Source organism: Pseudopodoces humilis, chromosome 1 (genome assembly GCF_049639895.1).
Source record: "Pseudopodoces humilis isolate 2021_Gansu_Grassland_sample_001 chromosome 1, ASM4963989v1, whole genome shotgun sequence".
NCBI lineage: Eukaryota > Metazoa > Chordata > Aves > Passeriformes > Paridae > Pseudopodoces > Pseudopodoces humilis.
In genome coordinates, this window is record NC_142200.1 from 137,997,748 (window position 1) to 138,019,469 (window position 21,722).

Below are 21,722 nucleotides of genomic sequence, written 5' to 3' on the forward strand. Positions count from 1 at the left end.
AGATAAAATGCAGTAGATCCAGTTGGGACATGACAGAAGGTGGTAATTGATACCAGATATTTTACAGTACTGTGGCATACAGAGGAAGTACGGTAACTGGGCTCCAGCCCCTCCTCAGCCCCAAAGGGTTTGCATTCCCATTTCCTGGGAATGCTCTATCATCCTACACGACACACTAGTAAGAGCTTTAATTAAACCAAAGCTGCTACACATAAGAAAAGACACAGAGACAAAAACGAGCTGATAGTTTTGTCGATAGTTTACCTACTGAAAGGCTTATATAGCAGGAGGTAGATAAAAAGGTGTAAGTGGGGTTCCAGTTACTGTCCCCTGTAATATTTACAGATTCACACATATTGCCCATGACCAAAAGCAGAGATTTGTGTTCATAATTTGGAGTATGAACCTTATTTCTTTCTCACCAAATGCTCTACCCTGAAGGAAACTAGATGTATGTTCATACACAGACACATAAGAAAGCCTCAACTGCAAACCTCCTGTGCTGGGGATGACCACTCTGACCAGTGCACACTGGGCTGAAATCCCTCTCTACTTGCAGACCTGGCCAATCCAAACTGTATGGACTTGTCTAGGGACTTAAGTTAAAAGCAAAAGGAGCGAAAGGCAGCTTCTGGAAAGACAGAAAAAACAACAGACTTTTATGGAACATAGTAAACCTATTAAGACAGGGTAAATTACACACCATGCCTGATTTAATTGTATTTCTATGTGTGTTGCACTGTATTTCTGTGTTTTCACTAGCAAAATCTGTTGATAATTTCTCTAAATGACAAACTCTTGTGATCGGCTCCACACCTAAGTAATGTAAGTAAGTAAGCCTACTGCTACTAAAGCCCACTCAACTTATTCACAGAATATTCTGAGATGAAAGGGACACACAAGGATCACTGAAGTCCAACTCTTGACCCTGCACAGGACAGTCCCAAGAATCACACCATGATTTGTCATTTCAAGAAATACTTCTATTTCAGAACCCACACATGTCCAAATTTCATGCTGATGATGGTGACAGAAGCTAAAATTGGAAAAAGATGCATAGGGCAACTTGAAGATGCAGCTACTGACAAAGAGCCTTCATCTTTCTAGTCAGCAAACCCCAAGTGCAACCTTGATCTCTTCCCTTTGTTCTCAGGCTTTTTGGAGAGCACTGCAGCGCAGGCAGGATTAACACCAGTTAGTCAGCATCATGCTTGAAGGAAGACTTTTTTTCAAACAGCGTGTGTACACACTGCCATGCACAGACAGCTTGTAATTCCTGACAAGCTCTTCCCAGTACTACCATGCCACAAATCATTACCAATTTAAGAACACTACTTTGCTGCATTAACCATCCTTGTCCCTGGCTTGGTTTTTATGTACATGAAGAGGGTATTTGTGTAACACTTTCTTGATGTATTGAATCATAATTTGAAGCTAAGATTCCGCAGTTCAGGAGCTGCTTTGGAAAGCATCTCAATGCTTGAAAGACAGACACAGCTCACAAGAACAAGCAACCTGAACATGATGACCACATATACCAAACTGTTCAAGTCAGGTACTCTTTCTCCTGAACATGTTTCTTTCTATTTAAGTATTTTTTACCAGGCAGTTATCCACAAACTGCAATTTACAGCACTCTGACAGCTGTATTTTGGAAAACCAGACTAACAAACAGGTGTATTATGCTTAATGTTCAACACTAAATTAGGAGAGAAATACAGCTCTGCATGCTCTCCATCAGAGCACACAGAGACTTGCAGCTACACCTCATTAAAAGACCAGCAATGTGTTTATGTGTTGATTACCAGTGGCTTATATCCAATTTAAGCTATAACATTTACATCTCTGACAATCCAGTTTGCAACTACATCTTGCTCTACACCTCTCAAACTGTTGTGCTTATGAAATCCCATGTTGGTGCATCCTGCCCACAGAACCCAGGGATTTCTACGAAGATACTATGAAGCTCTTTGAATTTTAGGAAAGGACAAAACAATAGAACCTGTTCCTGTGCTGCTTATGCTGACATGCAAGCACCCTACAAAGGCAGAACCTCTCCAAGCCTAAACCACTAAAACACACCAAGCCCACTGCTATCAATACTGTGGTTGAAAGTGTTTGCTGCATCTACAACACCCCCATACATGCACACCTAGAAATCTTCCTCTTTAAGGATAAATATACAATGTGGTCATGTTCCAATAACAAAAATATGTAATTTTTTCCCCCTTACAACTGTCACTGTCAAAAATATACCTTTTCCATACTCTTCCAAACAAGCTTCTAAGAGCTCATCACAACCTTACTGACTCAAAGCACGTTTTCTTCAGAAGTTTTTAATTATCACCATACTCAATCTTGCTGTTATGAGCAGGCATTTTTCTGTAACAAATATTTCAGGATTTTCATTATTACAAGCATCTCTTCACACAACTGTGATTAAAACAATTTCAAGAATCTGTTGTTTCAATACTTTTCAAATGCTTTTAGAATCATGAGTTGTTTTTGCCATAATAACTTAATTTCTTCTCTAGTCTAAATGTAACATCATTTTTCGGTAGGAGAAAGTGTGAACTGGATATTTAGCTTGATTACATAGTTTTTTCCAGCCTATAAGAGTTCTTGGCTAAGTTTAGCACTTCCATCACAGACAGATTACAATCAGGAATGCCATATAATGATTTAATCCATTCTAGTAGAAAACATGGGGGTCTGTTCTGTGTCGTAGTATTAAATTCCTGCACACTCTGCACCGCTTCCCATAAAGATACTATTTAATTTTGTGCAACTTAAACCTCACATTTATCCACAAGGGGAAACGAAAAGTTTAGTTAAGCATATAAATATAGCTCTTACACAGCTGACTGTAACTGATGCTTCCGAGGCTGTACTGCCTCCATGACTGTCACAACATCTGGCTAACCTTACTTTAATCCAGGCTTTTTTGTTAAAGGAAAAGCAGAACAGAGGAAGTCTGTTCTTAAGTAAAAAGCTAGAGAATTTCAGTTAATGCAACATCTCACTCATCTATTTCTTTAAGAAAAAACAATTGCAAATGTGCTGTAGGCTGTTGCTGCGGGTACTGCAGGAAGCCAGCAGCTGGCACACGGCAAACTCAGCGGAAACTTGTCTGTCGTTACATGGCAGAGCTCACCCACCAGGAGCTATCATTAACACAGGGTACAGTTTCAGCAGCCAAAACCTAGATGAAAGCTAACTGCAGCTGAAAGAATCAGCAGTGCTGCAGCATCACCAAAACGGCAACCTCTGACCTTGCACTAGCACTCTGGGACCTCCCTCACCTTTATCCCAAGCCAGGATCTTGAGCCATCCCTTTCCTCTCCATGTCAAAAGCCATTTTCTGTAAGCCTCAGTGAAAACCAGACCTCCACATGGACAGAGGAGTGCTGAGGAAGCACCTTGTAAGAAGGGGCAGGTGGCTGTCAGACTGACTGCCCTTCAAAATTACACGGGGCTCTCTGCTGCTAAACCAGCCTAAATTCAGGCTGGTCACAGGCCAACCATCCTAAGCTGATCTTAGATGAACTGTCTATAAATGTTCTGTAACACAGCCAGCCAGTTTGGGGAACTATTCTGATTTTATTTTTACAGGTTATCAGAATAAATTAGTTGGCTGAAAAAATTAACACAAGCAAAGAACAAAATACTGAAGGATTTTAGGTTTGCTGTAGTTGCTTGTTCATATTTTAGTTCAGATTTTGACCAGCAAAAACATAAAATAATATTTACAGATAATATTCAAATATTTAACATCAAGTTTTTAAAAGATTCACTATATATTCACTATTCAAACACAATTCAGAATGAGACTTGTACTGAAACAACTCTTGTCCTCAGCATTCTTTTAATGCCAGGTAAGTGTCCAGAAAAATGATTATGCAGAAATAATAAACTGGTCATCTCACAGAACTACATACAGCCTTAATAATCTGTATCTGTGAGATTCTGAATATAAGCTGATTCTATATATATTTAATTTTTCATACATATGTTATGTATTTTTGTGTACATAACTAACAATGACTATTAATTCAATGGCAATAATAACTAGGCAGAAGCACAAACTGAAACAAACAGTGGACTTCATCCAGATTTTGATGCAAATTTGAACACTTGCAAAAAAGCTCATCAGTCTCAGGAAAAAGATAACTTCAACCTTAAAAGACTTTTTAATAAAAATAATCAAAACCAAAACCACCCAGACATGTCAGAAAGTATTTCACAAAAAGCAGTCCTGGCCTGAACATTCTGCCTATTCATACACTTCTGCTGCTTTCCAGAGCAGGATTTTAAGCCTGGAGTCCACAAGCTGCTTATAAGAGCACTGCAAAAGATAATAAAAGATGTGGCTTCTTATAGTAGCCAAGTACATCTACCAGCTTGCTACTAGTGAAACCCAGGAAACAGCTCTACTCCTCCAGACCCTAAAATTCCCCACTTTGCACCCTTTATCTCTCTATGGTGCCAACTGCGGACAATACTTTCACCTCTTAGCTGTGTCAGTGGAACAAGCTGAGCAATAACAGCCTGCTGAGTGATTTCTCACCTGATCTAGCAAGTTAAGATGGATTACTCAAGTCAGAAGAGCACTGAAGCAGGCACGAGCAGATGCTGTGAGGTTCCACAGCAGTTTATGCCAACCTATCTCTGGAGTGGCACAGTGCCACATGCTCTCGCTATGAGTTGCAGGTTTTCCCGTTCCTGCCCAGACTCTGAAGCGCATCTGTTGCAATACATGTGGTCTTCCAGATGCAAGAGCTGATCTAACTGAAAATTAATTTTTTGCCAAGCAATTTTTCAACCAGAACAGTTATTTTAATAATTAAATGTATAGCACTATAACTTCCACAGCTGATGCAAGCAAGATGGCAAAACTGCACAGCTACGGGGAGGAGGGACAGGTGAGACCTACAGCTGGTATAAATTGCTGCAGAACCATATTCCTGTGAAAATTAAACACAATTTTAGCTAAATTCATGGTTCAAAAGCCACTGGAACATTTTACAAACAATGAAATTCAGGTAAATTTGAAAACCAATTGTCTGCTGCAGAGTTTTGATTTACTAATGAGTGAGCTCTTTTTTTTTTAATTCTGCAGAGACATAGCATTAAAATTGCTTCCAGCTACAAGCAAATGTTAAACATATTAAATACATATATTCATTTAGAAAGTGAAACTGCATTGTGAATTATGCACCAAAAAGCGAGAGTATCTGTGCAAACTCTTTTATTACTACCCAAACCGGACAGCTGGCAATGGTAAAAATGCTGGCAGCAATCTTACACAGTACGGTTACTCCTTAAAGCTGAAGTTGTTTTTCACTGAAGTGAGATATCTGTAACACGGCTGTGTAGCATTTTAGTCTAGCCTTTGAAAAATCATGTAAACAACATGTGTACTGGAGGGAGTTACCACATACATAGGAAAAAACTGTTTATTGCTGTTTAATGATTTTATGATGCATATTTAACAACCTATAGCTGATACGTACAGCATGTTCTTCCAAAAAAGGAAATTTGCTGTTTCCTTTCTTATGCTCAAGTCCACACCCAGAAAAAATTACACTGAAGTTCTTGTACATTAATTTCTCACACTGATTTGTATTTGCATAGAAGGGACAAAACAACACAAAAAATCACTCCCCATTTTTGAACTGCACAGTAAAAGCAAAGAACAAGTGTTATTTTCTAAAATGTTATACTTTCAGATGTTTTGGGAATGCACATAAATTATATTCACGTGCAACTGAAAGACAGATTTTTAATCTGTTCAGACACAAAAGCAGCAAATTGACAATTCAAAAACTGTCAAACCTTTTATTTTATGCAGATGGGATATAGCATGCCTTTCAGCTTTAGGACAATCTCCACCTGGCATCACAAAATCAGCACAATAATACATACTAAATACAACCTTGCAGAAGCACAAAAGGAACCTCTGAGAAGGTAATTCTTGACTTTATCCTCAGCTCACTAAAACTAATTTCCTAATACACAAGAAAATAAAACATCAGTGTAATAAGAAAAAAGACCAGCCAGAACTCACTGGCAGCACATCAACCATGCTCACCCTAGCCAACCTTGCAGATAATGATAGCAAAGATTTCCTCATTTCTCCTTTTCATTAACAGAAGAGGGAGCATTTCACTTGCTGACTGGACAAGCCTTCAGCCACTTCATTCTCACATAATATTGCTAACATATCCAAAGATGTGTTAGCAATATTAGAAGTCATCCCGATACAAAATTTATTCCAAATTTATCGATAACGAACTCCTAAAATGTGTCATCTTTTGACACCTGGAAGAGTGCTTTAACATCAAAAATATTATGTTCTTTCATATTTATCTCCACCTCAGAAACAGGCCTTCCTTTTAGGTGAACTCATCATTATAAAACCTCTTTACGCAAGAGGTGGAAAACCAGACAGCTGAGGGTCCAGGCAGAGCTGGATGTTGCCAATTTAATACTTAAGCAGCTGGATTTCTGGAGGGTGCTGGCCAAGCTACTAGAATGCCAGGTCTTTCGAATGACCTCCCATGGTCACCAGGATGCTCTGGTTACTCCACTGCTCACTGGGAGAGCATCCTCTGCTTTGTGAAAGATCATTCCCAGCAGGTCTTGCCAGACCCAGAGCAGATGAGGACAGACCAGATGGACAGATCTAGCTTTGTAGAGCAGCTTCCTGCACAGGGGGAAGATGTAACTCTTGGTGCCACTGCCCAAGGTTAGCACATGTTAAGACACATTAAAATACAATTTCACCAAAGAAAATTAAGAAACACCAGAATGACAGCTTATCTCCCTTTTCCCCCTGCAGAATGGGCACATCCTTATCTCAGTATTTACTTCAAGGGCAAGATTATGCCAAACTACACATCCCAGTCTCAGGTTTGTTTTCCAGAGACCAAGTATGCACCGATATCCAAAATACCACCTTTGACTCATCACCATTTCCTAAGTGAAATACCGACTCTTTCTAAATTAATCTAATACAATTATTTTTCTTCTCTTCTAAATAACCACAAATCACTCATCTTTGAATGAGAGTAAGTTCAGTGTTTCAGTTCAACCCAATATATAATTACTGTTTTTCATTCTACCACAAAGGATGAGAAAAGAAAGATTTCTCTTTCTCTGTTTAGCTTCCATATAAAAAATGCTTTTACTTGTCTATCTATGAGGTTAAAAAAAATATTAATAGCTATAAGAGAAAATTAACTACATGTTAATACTTCTTTGTAGTATAAATGCTACAGAGAAATTTATAGTTTAAAACAAGAATTCACATAAACACCCCTTCTTCCTACTTTTGCACTAGCATATCAAGAGCAGAAGTTAAAACTAAGTAAGTCAAAACTAGGACTAAGTCAAGTATAAGTAAGTGATCTCATACAAAACGCAAAGCAGAAATAAGATGACAATCATTTTGGGGGTGGAAATACTGGGATTAGATATTGTATATGCTGCAGTTTATGAGCATTATAAAGAGGTGTCTGCACTTAAACATGGTCTTACTGATTAGAATATTTGAGAAAGCAACTTTTATAGTCTAATGATTTGCTGACAAAATGTGAGAACTGCATTAATTTAACAAAGATTCTCAAAATATTTTTCTGTGATATAAAGGAATGAAAAGGACGGTGAGAGAAGATCAGTATCTTCTTAGCTCTTATGAGCAATAACAAAGTTAAGATTCCAGCCTCAGCTTTGTTACTCAAAACTTTCCCCTCTAATAAAACCACAAGAATAATAGTGGCATTTTGTTGCTGCTGTTGGAAAAGAAAAAAAACACATGAAACTGCTTTTAAGATAGAAAGCATGTTTCATAACCCATTTTGCAGCTGACTGTAAAGAGAAATGAGAAAGATATAGCAAAAAAATCACTGATATATTAAAGAGCCTCTGCTCAATGACACCCCAAAGATGTTTCCAAGTAGGAGTTTACCTTTTGCAAAAGAAAACATTAATATTATAAACTCATCAGGCTAATTGCCCTACCATGTGCTTGGTTATATGCAAATTTTGTTATAGATTAGAGACTCTACCATCTCTCTGAACATATCCAATCCACTAATGAGAGAATACAATAGCCCAGGAAGTCCACTAACCACTCTGATTAGCTTATGAATAGAAAAGTAAGAGAATGGGGTTATTACAAAAATACAAGATGTTTAATAACAACATTCTGCTAAAGAGAGCACCTTGAGTACTGAAAAAGACAATCATGTTATTTAGTGATGTATAACGAAGTTCCTAGTGTCTCATTTCTCATTCACAGAAGTTAAAATTTTCGTTTTCTGTGTAATATTCCCAAGAGAATCTTTTCAGCAAGCTTACATGTCTTAAACTGGGCTAGAAACTCACACAGCTAAAGCACAGGACAATTTCCTACAATGAAGCCTGTATATACTTTTTACTGGTACATACACTAATAATTCACATGGTGGGAGAGAAAAAAGTCAGAGAAAAAGTCTTCTCATAAATTTATTCTGACTTTCAATTTTAGGAGTTCAGGTTACTGGACCACACCTACGCAGGACAAGTTAGAAAAGAAAAAAAAAATAGAATTTGTCTTCCCATTTGTGGGTAAACACAAAGATGGCTTTGTAGGCTACCCCAGAAATGCCATAACCACAACAACTGACAGATACTGGTCAATACTGTGGTCCCCTCTGGTTACCGCATGACAAGGAACAGCATCCTTTTTAGAAAATTTGCAACACAATACACCACAGAGCAGAGCAAGGAGGAACTACACAGAAAAAAGGAGAACATATCTGCCACCATAAATTACAATATTCAGCAGCATTAGAACTATCCAACAGATTTAAATTTTCTAACACAAAAGGAGCATTAAATCAGACACAGATATTGCCAGTATCTATCCAGGAGACAGAACCGCAGAATTTGTTCATCTATTAATTTGTTCTCAAATCTGTGATACCCCCTCCCTCTTGAAAAGCAAACAAACTTCCTCTTCAGAAAAAAAAAAAACAGCTAATGCTCCCCTACAAAAAAACCTTACTGTCATGTACAGCTTTGAGATGTGTTTTGTCTAAAAAACGTCCCTGCACTCCTACACCAGAGTAAAAAGCCTTGAGTATCAAACCAGCAATGTTAGAACTGGCAGTGAGAATGCTGCTATTAGAACATTACTTCAAAGCAAGGTGAGTGGGGCAAGTGAAACAATTTGTAGAATCAGCAATATAAAGACAGATGGGAGATGAGAGGCAGGAAAACACAGACTGAACTCCGAGTTTTCTGCTGCGGGGAGACCGGAAATTTTCTACTGGGCACAGAATATAGCAGCTGACTTAAAAATCTAGTCATGGGGGAACAGTACATATACTGGCAAGTACTTTTTAATGACACTTCCAAAATAAATCTAACTACATATTGCCTTAATTACATTTTTAGGATTGATTTAATTTATGTAATTGCTTTATGAGCTCTACCAATAGAAGCAGCTTAAAAGGCAAAGAAAAAAAAAAGTAGAAAAAAGGCACAACAAGGATTCCCTCTCAGAGGGCTGACGGCAGCTCCCAAGAATTAAAAGGATGCCAAGGGGATTTGCCATCCAAAACAAAAGTTAGAAAAAATAAATCACATGATGTTCTAAAAAAACCAAAGGAGGCAGAATATGCTCTGCTCTTGTAAAGTATGGATTCTGTCTTTTTCTGGATCTGTCAAATCAATGTCTTTTCCAAGTGTCACATGAGGTGGCATCAGCAACCTTAAAGCTCATTAAAATTAATACTGATTGAACCTCATTTGTGCAATGTCTCACTGATTACAATAGTCTGTCTTACATGGAAGGGGTACCAAACACATCTGTAAAGGAATGAAGAGGAAGAGGAAGGTCAGGTATACCAATGGCCACCAAGTTCCATCCAGCCTTCCTCCACAAAACCCACCCCCCACACCACGTGAGAATTATCAGAGAAAGCAGCACAGCTCACACATCCACGTCCTGTGCAGCAGTGACAGGTGACATGAGCAAAGGCTGCACCAGGCATCATGAGCAGGTCCGCAGTGAAGAAACCCAAGCCCCTGGACCCCGTGCAGGAGGGGAACAACAGGGACTCTGCATGGCTGTCCACTGGAAGGAAAGGGAGCCCGATGCAGAACTAGAGCCTTTGCTTACTAAAAGGGTCCCATCAAGAGAAGGTACTTAACAGCCTGTTGAGCCATCACAGCTGCTGTACCTTGTTTCAGTACCAAGAGCCACAGCCAACCAGGAAGCCTGTAGCAGATGAGAAGCTGGGAGAACCACAAGCTAAGTGTGCATCACTCAACTAAATCGAGACTGGGTGGAAAGGTAGGCATGACAACTATTTACAAACAACTGACAGGCACTCATACCACCAGCAGCAAGGGAATTACATTCAGGGCAAGGGAGACCACAGCACGTGCCCAGCCCATGTGTGCATGGCTCTCCCCAAGTTTGCCTTTCTGCTACCCAAGTTATCTAGCTCCTGAGCTGCTGCTATAGCAAACAAGCTTTTTTCAAATCTGACCTACAGCATAACTACCCAATGAGAGTTATAGAGAGGATGGTTTAGAGAGAGGAATGAAATCATGAATCAGGAAGAAAGAACAGCAGGAAAAGTTCTCAAGAGAGTTTTTTTTCAGCTTTGGGAATCACTTCCCAAAGGAAGTGGTGTAAGGCTAACCACTAGAGTCATTTAAAACACTCAAGACAAAATTCTGCACTCCCATCAGAAATGCATGCATATTCTCAGAGAAACAAACATCCCTCCAAATCAGTCTTTCACAAGGGTGGGCATTACTAGGGACATGGGCAGCAGACTCCTGAACACAGAGTGCAGCATGAACTCCATGGCTGCACCCACAAAGAACACCAGTTTTAACTGCTGACATTTAATTTTGAAATAAATATGTCTCATTTATCACGTGGCTGGCAAACAGATACAGCACTTACCAGCTCCAACTTTGATTCAGGTAATATTATGCATGCCTGTCAGCTTTTCACCTTTCAGCTGAAATATCTTTGAAAAGGACAAAAGTTGAAGGTGTTCACATCTTAAACTTGTCTTGTCTTGCCAACCTATTGCCAATGGCTCACTGTTTTTGCAACCCTTATAAATAGAGCCTTAGGCAAGCTTGCAAAATGCTACTTAATCATACCCCAGAGGCGAGTAATATTTTTTGTGACAGGAGAATGAATCATTGGTTTTGTCGCTGAGATGGATGTGGACAATGAATGTCTTTGCTATTCTTAGTCTTGTTTAATTTAGCCTAACTTACATCTTTCTAGTAGTATAATACTACTTAAAAACCCTACATACAACCAGGAACTACAAAGCCCTCACTGCTACCAAGCTGTCACATTTCTCAAAACTAATTTTTCTCACACTACCATCACCTACCAAATTATCTGTGTGCCAGGAATACAAGTTATTTAAATCTGTTTACACAAACATAAAATCCTGCTTCATTTCAACACCTTAGCACACAAGTAGCGTTAGCCGTGAGTGGTTCCACTAATCTAAATGGAGACAATCCTTACTCCTAAAGGTTTGTGTATCTTGGCATGAACGGGACTGTAGCAGCAATGGCAAATCTACCAGAAAAATCAACATTTTCACCCAACAAGTATGTGCACATGTGCTGGCATGAATGGACTGTTGTATTCCATCAAGGACAAATGAAGAAGCAAACATGAACGCTGATCAACGTTTTTTCATAAACAGTCACAAAGACTACCTACTGAGTTTAACAGGCAGTCAGATACTTATTCCATAACATAAAGACATCTGACATGGGCCTAAACAGTGAGTCAGAATTAATTTCTCATCACTTTTTTTACCACCAGTAAATAAAGGCAACAGGAGAGAAAGCACTGCGCTCCTTCTGTAAGATTTTTCAGAAATGCCCATGTGGGACATGGCATAGAGGCCTCACATTCCCACTTCCACCCCGACACGAGTTTATAGCAAGCTATAGAGGCTCAGAGCCAGTTTGGACGGATGGAGCAGCCAAACGCTGCAGTGCGACCATCCCGTCATTCAAACTGCACATAGCCCGCTCTCAGCGCTCGCCTTCTGCAGATACGGGCAGGTCAAAACCCTGGGTGCTCACGGTCCTGCACTGCCTCACTCCTTTCGTTCCCATTCCTGTACCTCCAGCGCCCGCTTCCCGCGGAAGGCACCTTCCCCCTCCGGACACCCGCCCTCGCCCGCACTGCCGGGAAGCCGCCCGAAACTTTCCCAGCCGAGAGCTGCCGCTTCCCCGGGCACCACCGGCGGGAGGCGGCGGCCGGCACACGCTACGGCACAGGGTAGGGGCTCCGTCCCTCTGAGAGAGCGGGGTCGGGGCGCTGCCAGGGTAGGGCCGGCGCCGAGCGGACAAAGGCCCGGCCGCCCCCGGCGGCACGGGAGGCCCGAGGCCGCCGCCCCGCCGCCACAGGAAGCCGCAGGCTGGGCCCGACACCTTCCCGCCCACAGCGCCGGGCGGGCACGGCGGGAGGCGGCGCCCCGTCCTCCGCCCGGGACCGGCGCCGAGCGCCCCGCCCACGGGGCGGCGGCGGCCCCCGGCGGGGGAAGCGGCCCCCGCAGCCCCGCCCCGCCCGCCGCAGCTCGCCCGAGGCGCTGAGCCCCGGGGCGGCCACAGGCACCGCTCCTCTCGCTCCCGGCCGGCTGCGACCCCCGCCGTCCTCCCGTTACCTCGGCCATGGCTCTGGGCAGCGGGCTTGCTCCGGCCCGCCCGGCTCGCTCCGGCTCTCTCTGCCCCGGCGTCCTGGGCTGGGCTGGGCTGGGCAGGGCAGGGCTGGGCGCGGCGGGACGCCCGGGCTCGCTCCTCGCTGGCTGCCCGCCGCCGCCTGCTCCGAGCTGCTGCGGGAGCCCGGCCCGCGGGGGAGGGGAGGGGAGGTCCGCACTCCGCTTTACCCGCCCCGGAAACACATTCCTCCCCGCTGCCGTCAAGCGGGCCGGGGAGGCGTCTGCGGCGCGGCGGGCAGGGACGGGATAGCCGTGCTTGAGGCGGGGCTCGGTGCCCGCTTCCTTCCCGCTCCCATCCGTGCCGCCCGCCAGCGCCTTATTTGGCGGGGTCTGCCAGCGGCCCGGCCCCAGCGCTGCAGCCCCTGGGCTGGGCCGGTGCCTGCGGACGGGGCTGGGGCTGCCCCCGCCGGTGTCGAAAGGCTGGTCTACCCCAGCCCTTCTCCTGAGGTCTTCTGCTCCCCTCCCTGCCTGGCTCCACGCGCGGAGACAGCGGGCGATCTGGGCAAAGGGGGATCGCCGTCCCTCTCGCTGGCAGCTGTTTCCAAAAGCAGTCACTAAGTGAATGATGGATGTGGAAATCACTGAGCGATAAGTGGGCTTGTCTGATGCTAACACATGCTCCGAGCTAAAAAGTGGCTTTCTCCAAGTCCCACGGCCGGAGCCTGCTGGTGTTCGGAGCACGCCCTTGGTATTTTGAAGTGCCCCTTAAAGTAGGTACTTGGGAAATTACCGATTAAAAAAATTTAAAACCGTGCCATTCAACACCTTTTTGAAGGTAAGGTGTTGGGAAGCTCAAGCTATGAACTCACAGCTTAGAGCTCTAAGCACTGTGCCTCTATGTGTGGCTACTGGACCTTGTATCAGTTCTTGTTTCTATATGCTTAACTTAACCAGCAGTGCTGCAGCTTGTTCACAGTTTAAATCACTTTTCCACTGCTTGCTTTCTAGCTGCATTCGGAAATAAGAAAGGAATTATATTTCTGCTTTACTAAGTGTGGCCTGTGATTGAACCCTGTGTTCCACTTGGGCAGTGCGGTGGTTTAGGGTGCAGGCTCATAACAGCTGTTTTAGCAGAAGCTTTTAATGCTGGTACAGCTGTAATTGCAGAACTGTTTTAGGGGTGTTGGAAAAAGAGATTGAAATGACAGACTGCTGCTCCTAGCAGTTCCATCAAAAGCAAACACTGGACAAATGAAATGGTAGATAAATAACTTTTGTATTCAGGGATAAGGACAGCAGGGACTATATGTTTTAATAGGTAAATCAATATATAATATTAATACTACCAGGAAAGAAGAAAGCCACCAAAAAGCCAAAGTTTTAGAAATGGTAAAAGTTAATGCCATGCAAAGTAAAAGCAAATGCTGGAGGGATAGTGATCTGCCAAAAATGTGAGAAATTTAATTATTGGAAGATAAAAATTACTTTTATCCAAGGTATTCTTCTCTGCTTCTTTATTGCAGGGGAAAAAAGCACATGTGGTGCTAGTTACAACGAGGTTGCGGATTTTGATCCTTGTATGGGCCATTTACTTAAAAGATGGAGTCGATGATCCTTGTGGGTTCCCTCTAACTCAGAATATTCTGTGATTCTGTGATTTTGCTAGAATATGCAAACAGTGAGCAGCTGCCCACTATAGTGTACCACAAAGAAGTGGTGGTAAAAATGTGTTACCAAGACCACTGGGGCTCTGAGGAGTAAATAAAACTGCTCAACAACAACAAGTAAACAACAACTGCTCAAGACTGGTTCGAGTGCTACCAAATGCTCAGCTCAGATCTTATTGTGTCAGATAGCCAGTGGCTGGCTGTGCTGAGCAATAGGAAATTGACAGGAAAAAGTCTCACAAAAAAAATGTGAAAAAAAAATCACTGAATTATTTGGCTGCTTTCTGGACTCCTTTGGAGAGCACAGATGGGTATGAAAATCATTTGTTTTTTTACAACACTTCTGAAGTACTAAAGATGTCAGGAGAAAAAAAAAAAAGTGCTGGAGGAGTCTGAGCCAGGAGACACAATTGTAGGTGATGTCAAAATGTTTAATGTAGCATCTCTGTACTGCAGTGTACATGACATCTGGGAGAGTGAGTGAACAGTTTTGCACAGGAGGGCTCAAGAAAAGATGGGTTTTCATCAATAGAGTGGGAAGCTGGGAAGTGTTTGGTTCACTGTTAACTTATCTTGCAGATAAAGATTTTATTATAACTTTTACACAAACATGAATCCCAAACCAGGTTTTGGTGTGTCCAGTGCTGCCTTAGTAAAGAAGGCAGCACCCTGTAAATCAGGGGTGCCCAGCTGCAACTCCAGGGCTGGAGCTGAGCATCCCTATGCCAGGCAGCTCTTCTGCAATCCTTCCCAGGACCTGGCTGGGAACCTCTGGGGTGAGGGGTCACTTGGGTGCCTCGGGAGCCACTGTCTCCAGAGAAGCAGGAACTGGTTGGGAGGAGAAGCTGCAGCAGCTCCTAACCACTTACCAGGGTATTTCCTTGGCTGCAGTTTTCAGTTTGCCACACATTGCTTCCAAGCCACTGAACTCTGTCTTACTAAAGCCCACACAGCCAGGGAGCTGTGTTCTCCTTGTTCTCCGGCATCTACTCCACTTCTGCAGCTTCCAAAGGGTTTAGAGGGAGATATTTTTCAACTGGGGCCTCAGTGATAACAAGCACAGGAGTGCCATGGTTAAGTACACATTAATACCGAAATGCAAATGCCTCCCATCAAGGGCGCCCATTAGGCAACTTCATAATCTCACCAGCCACTAACACTTCCACCTTTACTTCTTCATACTGCATTAGATATCTTGCTCACCTCTGCCCCAGGGAGTGATAATTTATCTGTACTGCTCCACTTCCCCAACAAACTTTGTTACTGAGTTTTTTCCCTTTCCACCCCTCTTCTTTTCCTTCCCTGACTTTTCAAAATGCTCCTGCCCTACTTAAGGTATTTTTTTCTTTCCAAACTAAAGAAGACCAAATTATAAACCTGCGGTAAAAAAATCATGCTCTAATCACAAAAGATAGGTAAAGGGTGGGAGAGAAAACAGAAAGTCAAAGTAATTTTGCCAAGGGTAGCAATTTAGCCAGGAAAAGAGAGCAGGTCTCCTGGGAATGCATCAGACTGCAGCCACCTGGGCTGAGCTGGCTGCGGGAGCACCCAGTTTTCCTGGCCTGACCTTGGAGCAGAGCAGCAGCAGCTGCTGTTTTATTCCAGCTGCAGCTGCTGTGCAGTCACCAAGGGGCACAGTGAGCACTGAGACCTCGCTGGCAGCTGGTCAGCACTGGGCTCTGGCTTCCAGTGTGGAGGATGGAGGAGGTGTTAGGGCTTGGACACAAGATTCATAGAGAAAGTATTATTAGAAGGGTAACTCAGTACAGGAAGTGATGGTGCTAAGTGGTTGTGGTCATTGCTTTTGATAACAGCCTCTTTTTGACTCCTCATGAGGAGCGAGCAACACTTCTCTGAGGCAGGCAGGGAGCAAGTCTGGCAGCCTGTCAGCCATGTACAGCGTGCCCAGGATATGGAATGCTGTGTTTACACTGGAGCCATGTTCTCCTGCCCCACACAAGGAGTGAAGTGAGTCACAAATGTTCAGCCAGGAGATTGCCATAGTTTGTATCCTGCGGGCAAAGGTTTGCTGTGCAAGGTTGTCTGCCTGTTGTTCACGGGAGCAATGGGCGGCACTAGGTGCAATAACACTGATATATTAACACCGGGTTTATGATCAACGCTTAGATCTCTGCTTTGTTCAGTCGACAGTCCTGTGTTTAACAGGAGCCTGAAAAGGTCAGAGTCCACCAAGCCCTTCCTTCAGCTCTCCAGCATTTAAAAAGCAACTTGTGGCTGTCAGACAAGAAGAAAGGAGAGGTCACCAGGGCACATGGCTCTTCTGGTGGGACTGTGCCCTTGCTGGCACAGAGAAGGCTGTTGGAGTAGAAGGGCTGGGGGACAGCTTTTGTTACAGCTGCACTGTGCCTTCTGATCCTTCCTCTGACTCGTTTTCTGTACTTCCTTCAGCTGAAGGGCGTCTCTCCCCTCTGTGCGTATGTTTGGGTAGGCTGAGCTGTCACTGTTAAAATCCCTGCTGCCATTAGCACACACATTCCTTTTTGTTTGTCACATGGACTTATATCTTCCAAAGCACTTTTGTGGGATTCCTATGTCATTGTGAAGATTGTTTGTTTTATGCAGAAATTCTGTAAGATATTTTGATCTTCAATAAGCAAGGCAGGAATCCTTTTTCATCCTTAGGCATGAGCCACATGCCTAAGGATGCCTCCTGTGTTCCAAAGTAAAGAAGTGAGCAGGAGTTAAGTGAAGAGACTAAAGTCTTTGAGATTTGTGTTCAAGCACTCATAGTCATGATAACTCAGGGCAGAGAACTTCTGCACCAACTCCTTATGTTGCTTGAAATGAAGCATGTTTTCTAGAGAACTAGATTTAAAAACTTAGGGCTTGAAGATATTTTGGTGTTTAATTACCCAAGGAAAGATGCCTATGGGAGATTAAAAATATCCCCAAAGGACGATAATTCTGAATGCATAGTAAATTTCTGAGATTCAGCAGTTAGCTAATTCTTACCATGTGCTGCTTTTATTCTGTGAGTCTCTGAGATCAAATGCCTACATATTCTGTTCCCTCCTTCTCAGGGGATTCCCACTGTTTAGACAAGCAGCTCATGCTCATTCCGGGGAAAAATGAATTCCATTGCTCCCAAAGAAATGAACAAGGATGATTACAAGAGCTTTCCTTGAAGAATTCTTCTGCTTTGGTTTTGCCCAGAGGGACATCCTGCAATATTTTAAGCTCAATGCAGTAGTTATTAGTGCATAAAATTACTGAAATTTAGATTTTTGCAGAGGAGAGGAAGGATAGAAATGAGAAAGGAAGATTTTGGTATCATCAGCTGCAGGAAAAGTAGGAGATGGTAGCAGTCGGTTAGTACGGAGAGTCTGTCGTGAGAGCGGGAGTAAGGACAGATTTCATCTTCATTGATATATTGGAGAAAGAGGAGCCATGTGGAAAACAGAATATTTTAAGCAAGATTAGTAGGCAAGAATAAAGACAGAAATAGTCTGAAGGAAATAGATAGTAATGGTACCACTGGGAAAAGAGATTTGGGCAAATAGAATTACTATTGTAAAAGGTGATTGGCTGTTGCAATAAAAAACAATGGCAAAAATGCAGAACAGAATATTTTTCTAATACTATTTCTGTCAAGTAGAAGAGTCCTATATTGAGATTGTTTTGAAACCCTCATATTATCCTCCCCGTTATTACACACCTAAAGTTATTTTCATGATTGTGTTTCTTCAAATAATTTCATTGACTTTTTAAAAAAGTTTTTTTTTTTTTTAAGGCTCATATCTAAAATGCTTTGGCAGTAATGATGTTTGGATGAAGATGCCAGGGATTTACAGCCAGAATCTCTCACTTGTGCACTCTCAATGATCCCATACGATGTCATTTTTCTAGAACAAGTGTCATCAATATTCTTTTTCTTAAGAGGTTATGCGTGGATGTTAATAGCAGTTTTGCTTGAATATTGATTTATCCCACTACCTTGTCATCTAAGCAGAGTCTGTACAAAGCAATTCTGACTTTCTGTTTTCTATTCAGCCAGCTTTTATTGCCTTCTTTATGATTCTGACAGCAGTTGCAGTTATTTTGCAGCAGTAAGCTGTGTAACTCACAGGACCCATCAAGCAAAGAACTTAGTTTCTCAGTCTACAGGTGCAGGCTCTTAAATGAAATTCATCAGCAAGTAGGGAGTGTTGTAGTTTGCTAGTATCCTTGGCAGTAGGATATTCTGGCCACAGCTGATATATTTAAAAATGCAAAGTTCTGATTTTAGCTGGGTGTAATGAACCAACAAGGAATGAAAGTGAAAAGATAGTTGTTGATGAACTTATATACAACAGAGATTCACAAGCAATTTTGAGAAAAGCTCACAAAGAAGAAAGTTGAACATTGCAAAGAGGTGAATTGATCACTTTAGTAGAGGTTAAAATGTATTTTAAAGTTACTATGATTCTCATGCACATGTAGGCCATCCTGGATGTCCCATTGCTCAGGTGGTACAAAGGCATTTGGCTTTCAGCCTTTTGCTTCACAGCTTACTTGGGATTTGTGGTATTTCCTGTAACCACATATTTGAGTATGTGGCATCAGCTTTCTGCTGTAGCTGAGGTTTAGCTAAAATTAAACTGTCTTCAGACTAGTAAACATAAATCTTAATTCTTTTTGCTTGTCTGGTATCTGTATCACAAAAAATCTTATACCCTATATGATCCGTCCTCCATCTTACCCTGTCCTTCGTTTTTATTCTCCCCATTTTCATCTGTGATCCTTCAGATTTCCTCACCTGCTTTGAACAGTCCTCTTTTTTGGTCTGCATTGTGGGCTCTGGGCTGCTCCTTTTGCCAGTGGCATGTACAATCTCATGCTTACACGTTCCTGCTGCCCTGATCTGTTCCTGGTCCCATTCAGAAAAGATGAATTCCAAAAGCTGTTGAGACACACAGTGTCCTCTGAAAATGAACTTGCAGGTTCCAAGAAAACTCCACCAAGCTGCTTTCCAGATTGGAGTCTGCATGCTATAAACAGAACTTTGGAAAATGTCAAATTCTAGTTTCTATCAAATTTATGTGTCCAGTCTCATAAAGCAGCCTGATTTACAAAGCTGTCATAAGAAAGGCCAGGGATGTCTCTAATGGTTTTAAAACCTTTGCCCTGAGGATAGGAGGTTGCAGGAATTATTTTAACTTCATTTTTTGTATCTCAGTTTTACCCTATTGAAAGTGGCAGGCTTTTACTTTCCAAAGGAAAACACACAACTACAGGAGAATTTACTTAGATGCCTTCAGCCAGATTCATGAATATAGAAAAGCTGTGTAATAGGTGAAATGGGGTTATAAACAGAAATTTGGCCTTGACTGAAGGCAGTAATACTTACACACTAGTTTTGTACATTTGCAGAGACATTGCTGAAGTCATATTAATGAATTTCCTAGAACTGAGATTTGTAAAAGGCTGTAAAATGAAAAAGAATATGCTGTTCAATTTAAATATTCTCTTAGGTGACATACCTGTGAGATAACCTGTAAATCCCAAATTAAAATTGGTCTGTGTTGTGTCATTTCATTGTCTAAGCAGATCTGACAGAGTAAGTTTAAAAGCCATTATTAATAGCATATATTAAATTAGCTTTGAAACATATCCACTTTGAATAGTTTATCTTTTGACAGCATAAGTCCTTAAAAAAAAAAAGTTGTGGCATTTTTGTCCCAACCCCCTTCCTTTTAGTTTTTTTCTTTGTGAAAACATCATAAAAAGCTAACACCTTATTTTAAATTAATTTACTTTCTTTTATTATTTTTCAAATACCAAAGCAGAAATGTTATACTGGTGTAAATATCTATTTGTGGACTATAAAACTATTCTGCGAGGCATCCTGAAGAACAGATCTGGTGTACTCAGGCCAGCGGATTCTCAGCTTGGTAAAGACAAGAGCAGCTCTTCACCTCTGCTGGTTTCCACAGCTCCACTGGCCCCATCACTATTGGCAGCTTGACAAGGAATCCCACGACCCATCCTGCAATCAGCCAGCACCAAACCTTCCCTGAGATCTGTCTCAGCCAGAGGCAGCTCCTTGGATTCTAGGCTGATACCAGCCAGTGGACAGAGTGATTCATGCTGCCTGAAGATGAGTGCCTGAAAAGTCTTGCATCTCTCTCCCTTGAGTGTAACAACCAGTTTGTACTTGTCACTTAACTTTCCATGGGCAAAGTGAAGTGTGGAGAGCCCTCCCTCCCTTTTATGTTCCACAGCTAAGGATAACGGATCTGAGTACTGGGAGAAATGTGTGTGTGCCCAGAGCAAGCAGCTGCAGGAAGTTGTGAGCTCTCTGCTAAGTAGATTAGAGACTGTAACCACGTCCTGAAGTTTTATAAACTTCTTACTCAGTTCTTATTCGGCAGAACTCTCTGTGAAACTTTCCCACTTAGTCACTGGCTGTTCAGCGCAAATGATTGATCAGAAACATTCCTCTAATGTAAATCAGCCTTATCATGTTTAAACACTAATATAACTTCTACCAGCCAGGATGTTATGCACACTGGGAGTGGGAGGGATGCAAACAGCTGGAAGCATTCCCTGTTTACTGAGTCCACATTGCCATAGTGCTGCTTTGCACAGTTGGAGAATCGCTGTGCAGAAGGAGCAGTTCACAAAGAGTTTAAAATTGTTTGGCCTCAAGAACACATGATTTGCTTTTCATTTCATGCTTTGATTTCAGTCCTCTGGGCTAAAAATAAGGAGACAGAAATATTAAGTATACTGGCATTTTATTTATTCCACTAATTTCACTGCCATTTTATAGTAGGGAATACCTTCCCACCAAATACTTGTTTCACATTGCAGAGATTTCTTTCATGCTGCTGGGAGATGTATTTTCTGTCTTTGAAAGTACCATAAAAGTACAGTGAACTGACTCAAGCTGACTCATGGTTGGGGCAGATGATTCTTACAGCTCAGCTGATTCTGGATAGCATCAGATTGGTTATTTATGGCTTTCAAGTGACTTGTTTGTTCTTCCTTATTTAAAATTTAATTTTATACTGGGCAGGCCTTGGCTATTTATGTAACAATTTTATCTGCTACCCCTCATCTTTTACTGGAGATAAACTGAATACAAGTGGTATCATTTTTGTTTGGAGGCTTTTATATTTTCTATTGGGCAAAGATGGGACTGAAGTGAAAATGAAGGTTGTAATTCTTGTTGTCTGGACATCTTTGCTTTAGTCATACTCTCAGCCTTGACTTCTAAGTGCAAACAGGAACTTGAGTCACTTGTGGGAAAAGGTGCAGACTTGCTTACGACATTTCACCTGCAGTGGAAGGATTGTCCTTCATTCTAATTCAGTTGTTAAAGTAAAACCGAATGACACAGCACTGATAA

General features: G+C 42.1%; 1 protein-coding gene across 2 annotated transcripts in view; it reads right to left on the reverse strand.

Annotated features, from left to right (window-relative positions):
• Positions 1–12,892, reverse strand: part of ITGB1 (integrin subunit beta 1) — a 43,123-nt gene extending 30,231 nt beyond the window's left edge. The window contains exon 1 of one of the 2 annotated variants that reach the window (XM_014248594.2): positions 12,711–12,892. In XM_014248594.2, the coding sequence (XP_014104069.2) occupies positions 12,711–12,719 (9 nt within the window). In that variant the 5' untranslated portion in view covers positions 12,720–12,892. The remainder of the gene's footprint in view (positions 1–12,710) is intronic. The other variant, XM_005518694.3, reaches the window with a different exon arrangement.
• Between the last annotated feature and the right edge of the window lie 8,830 nt (positions 12,893–21,722).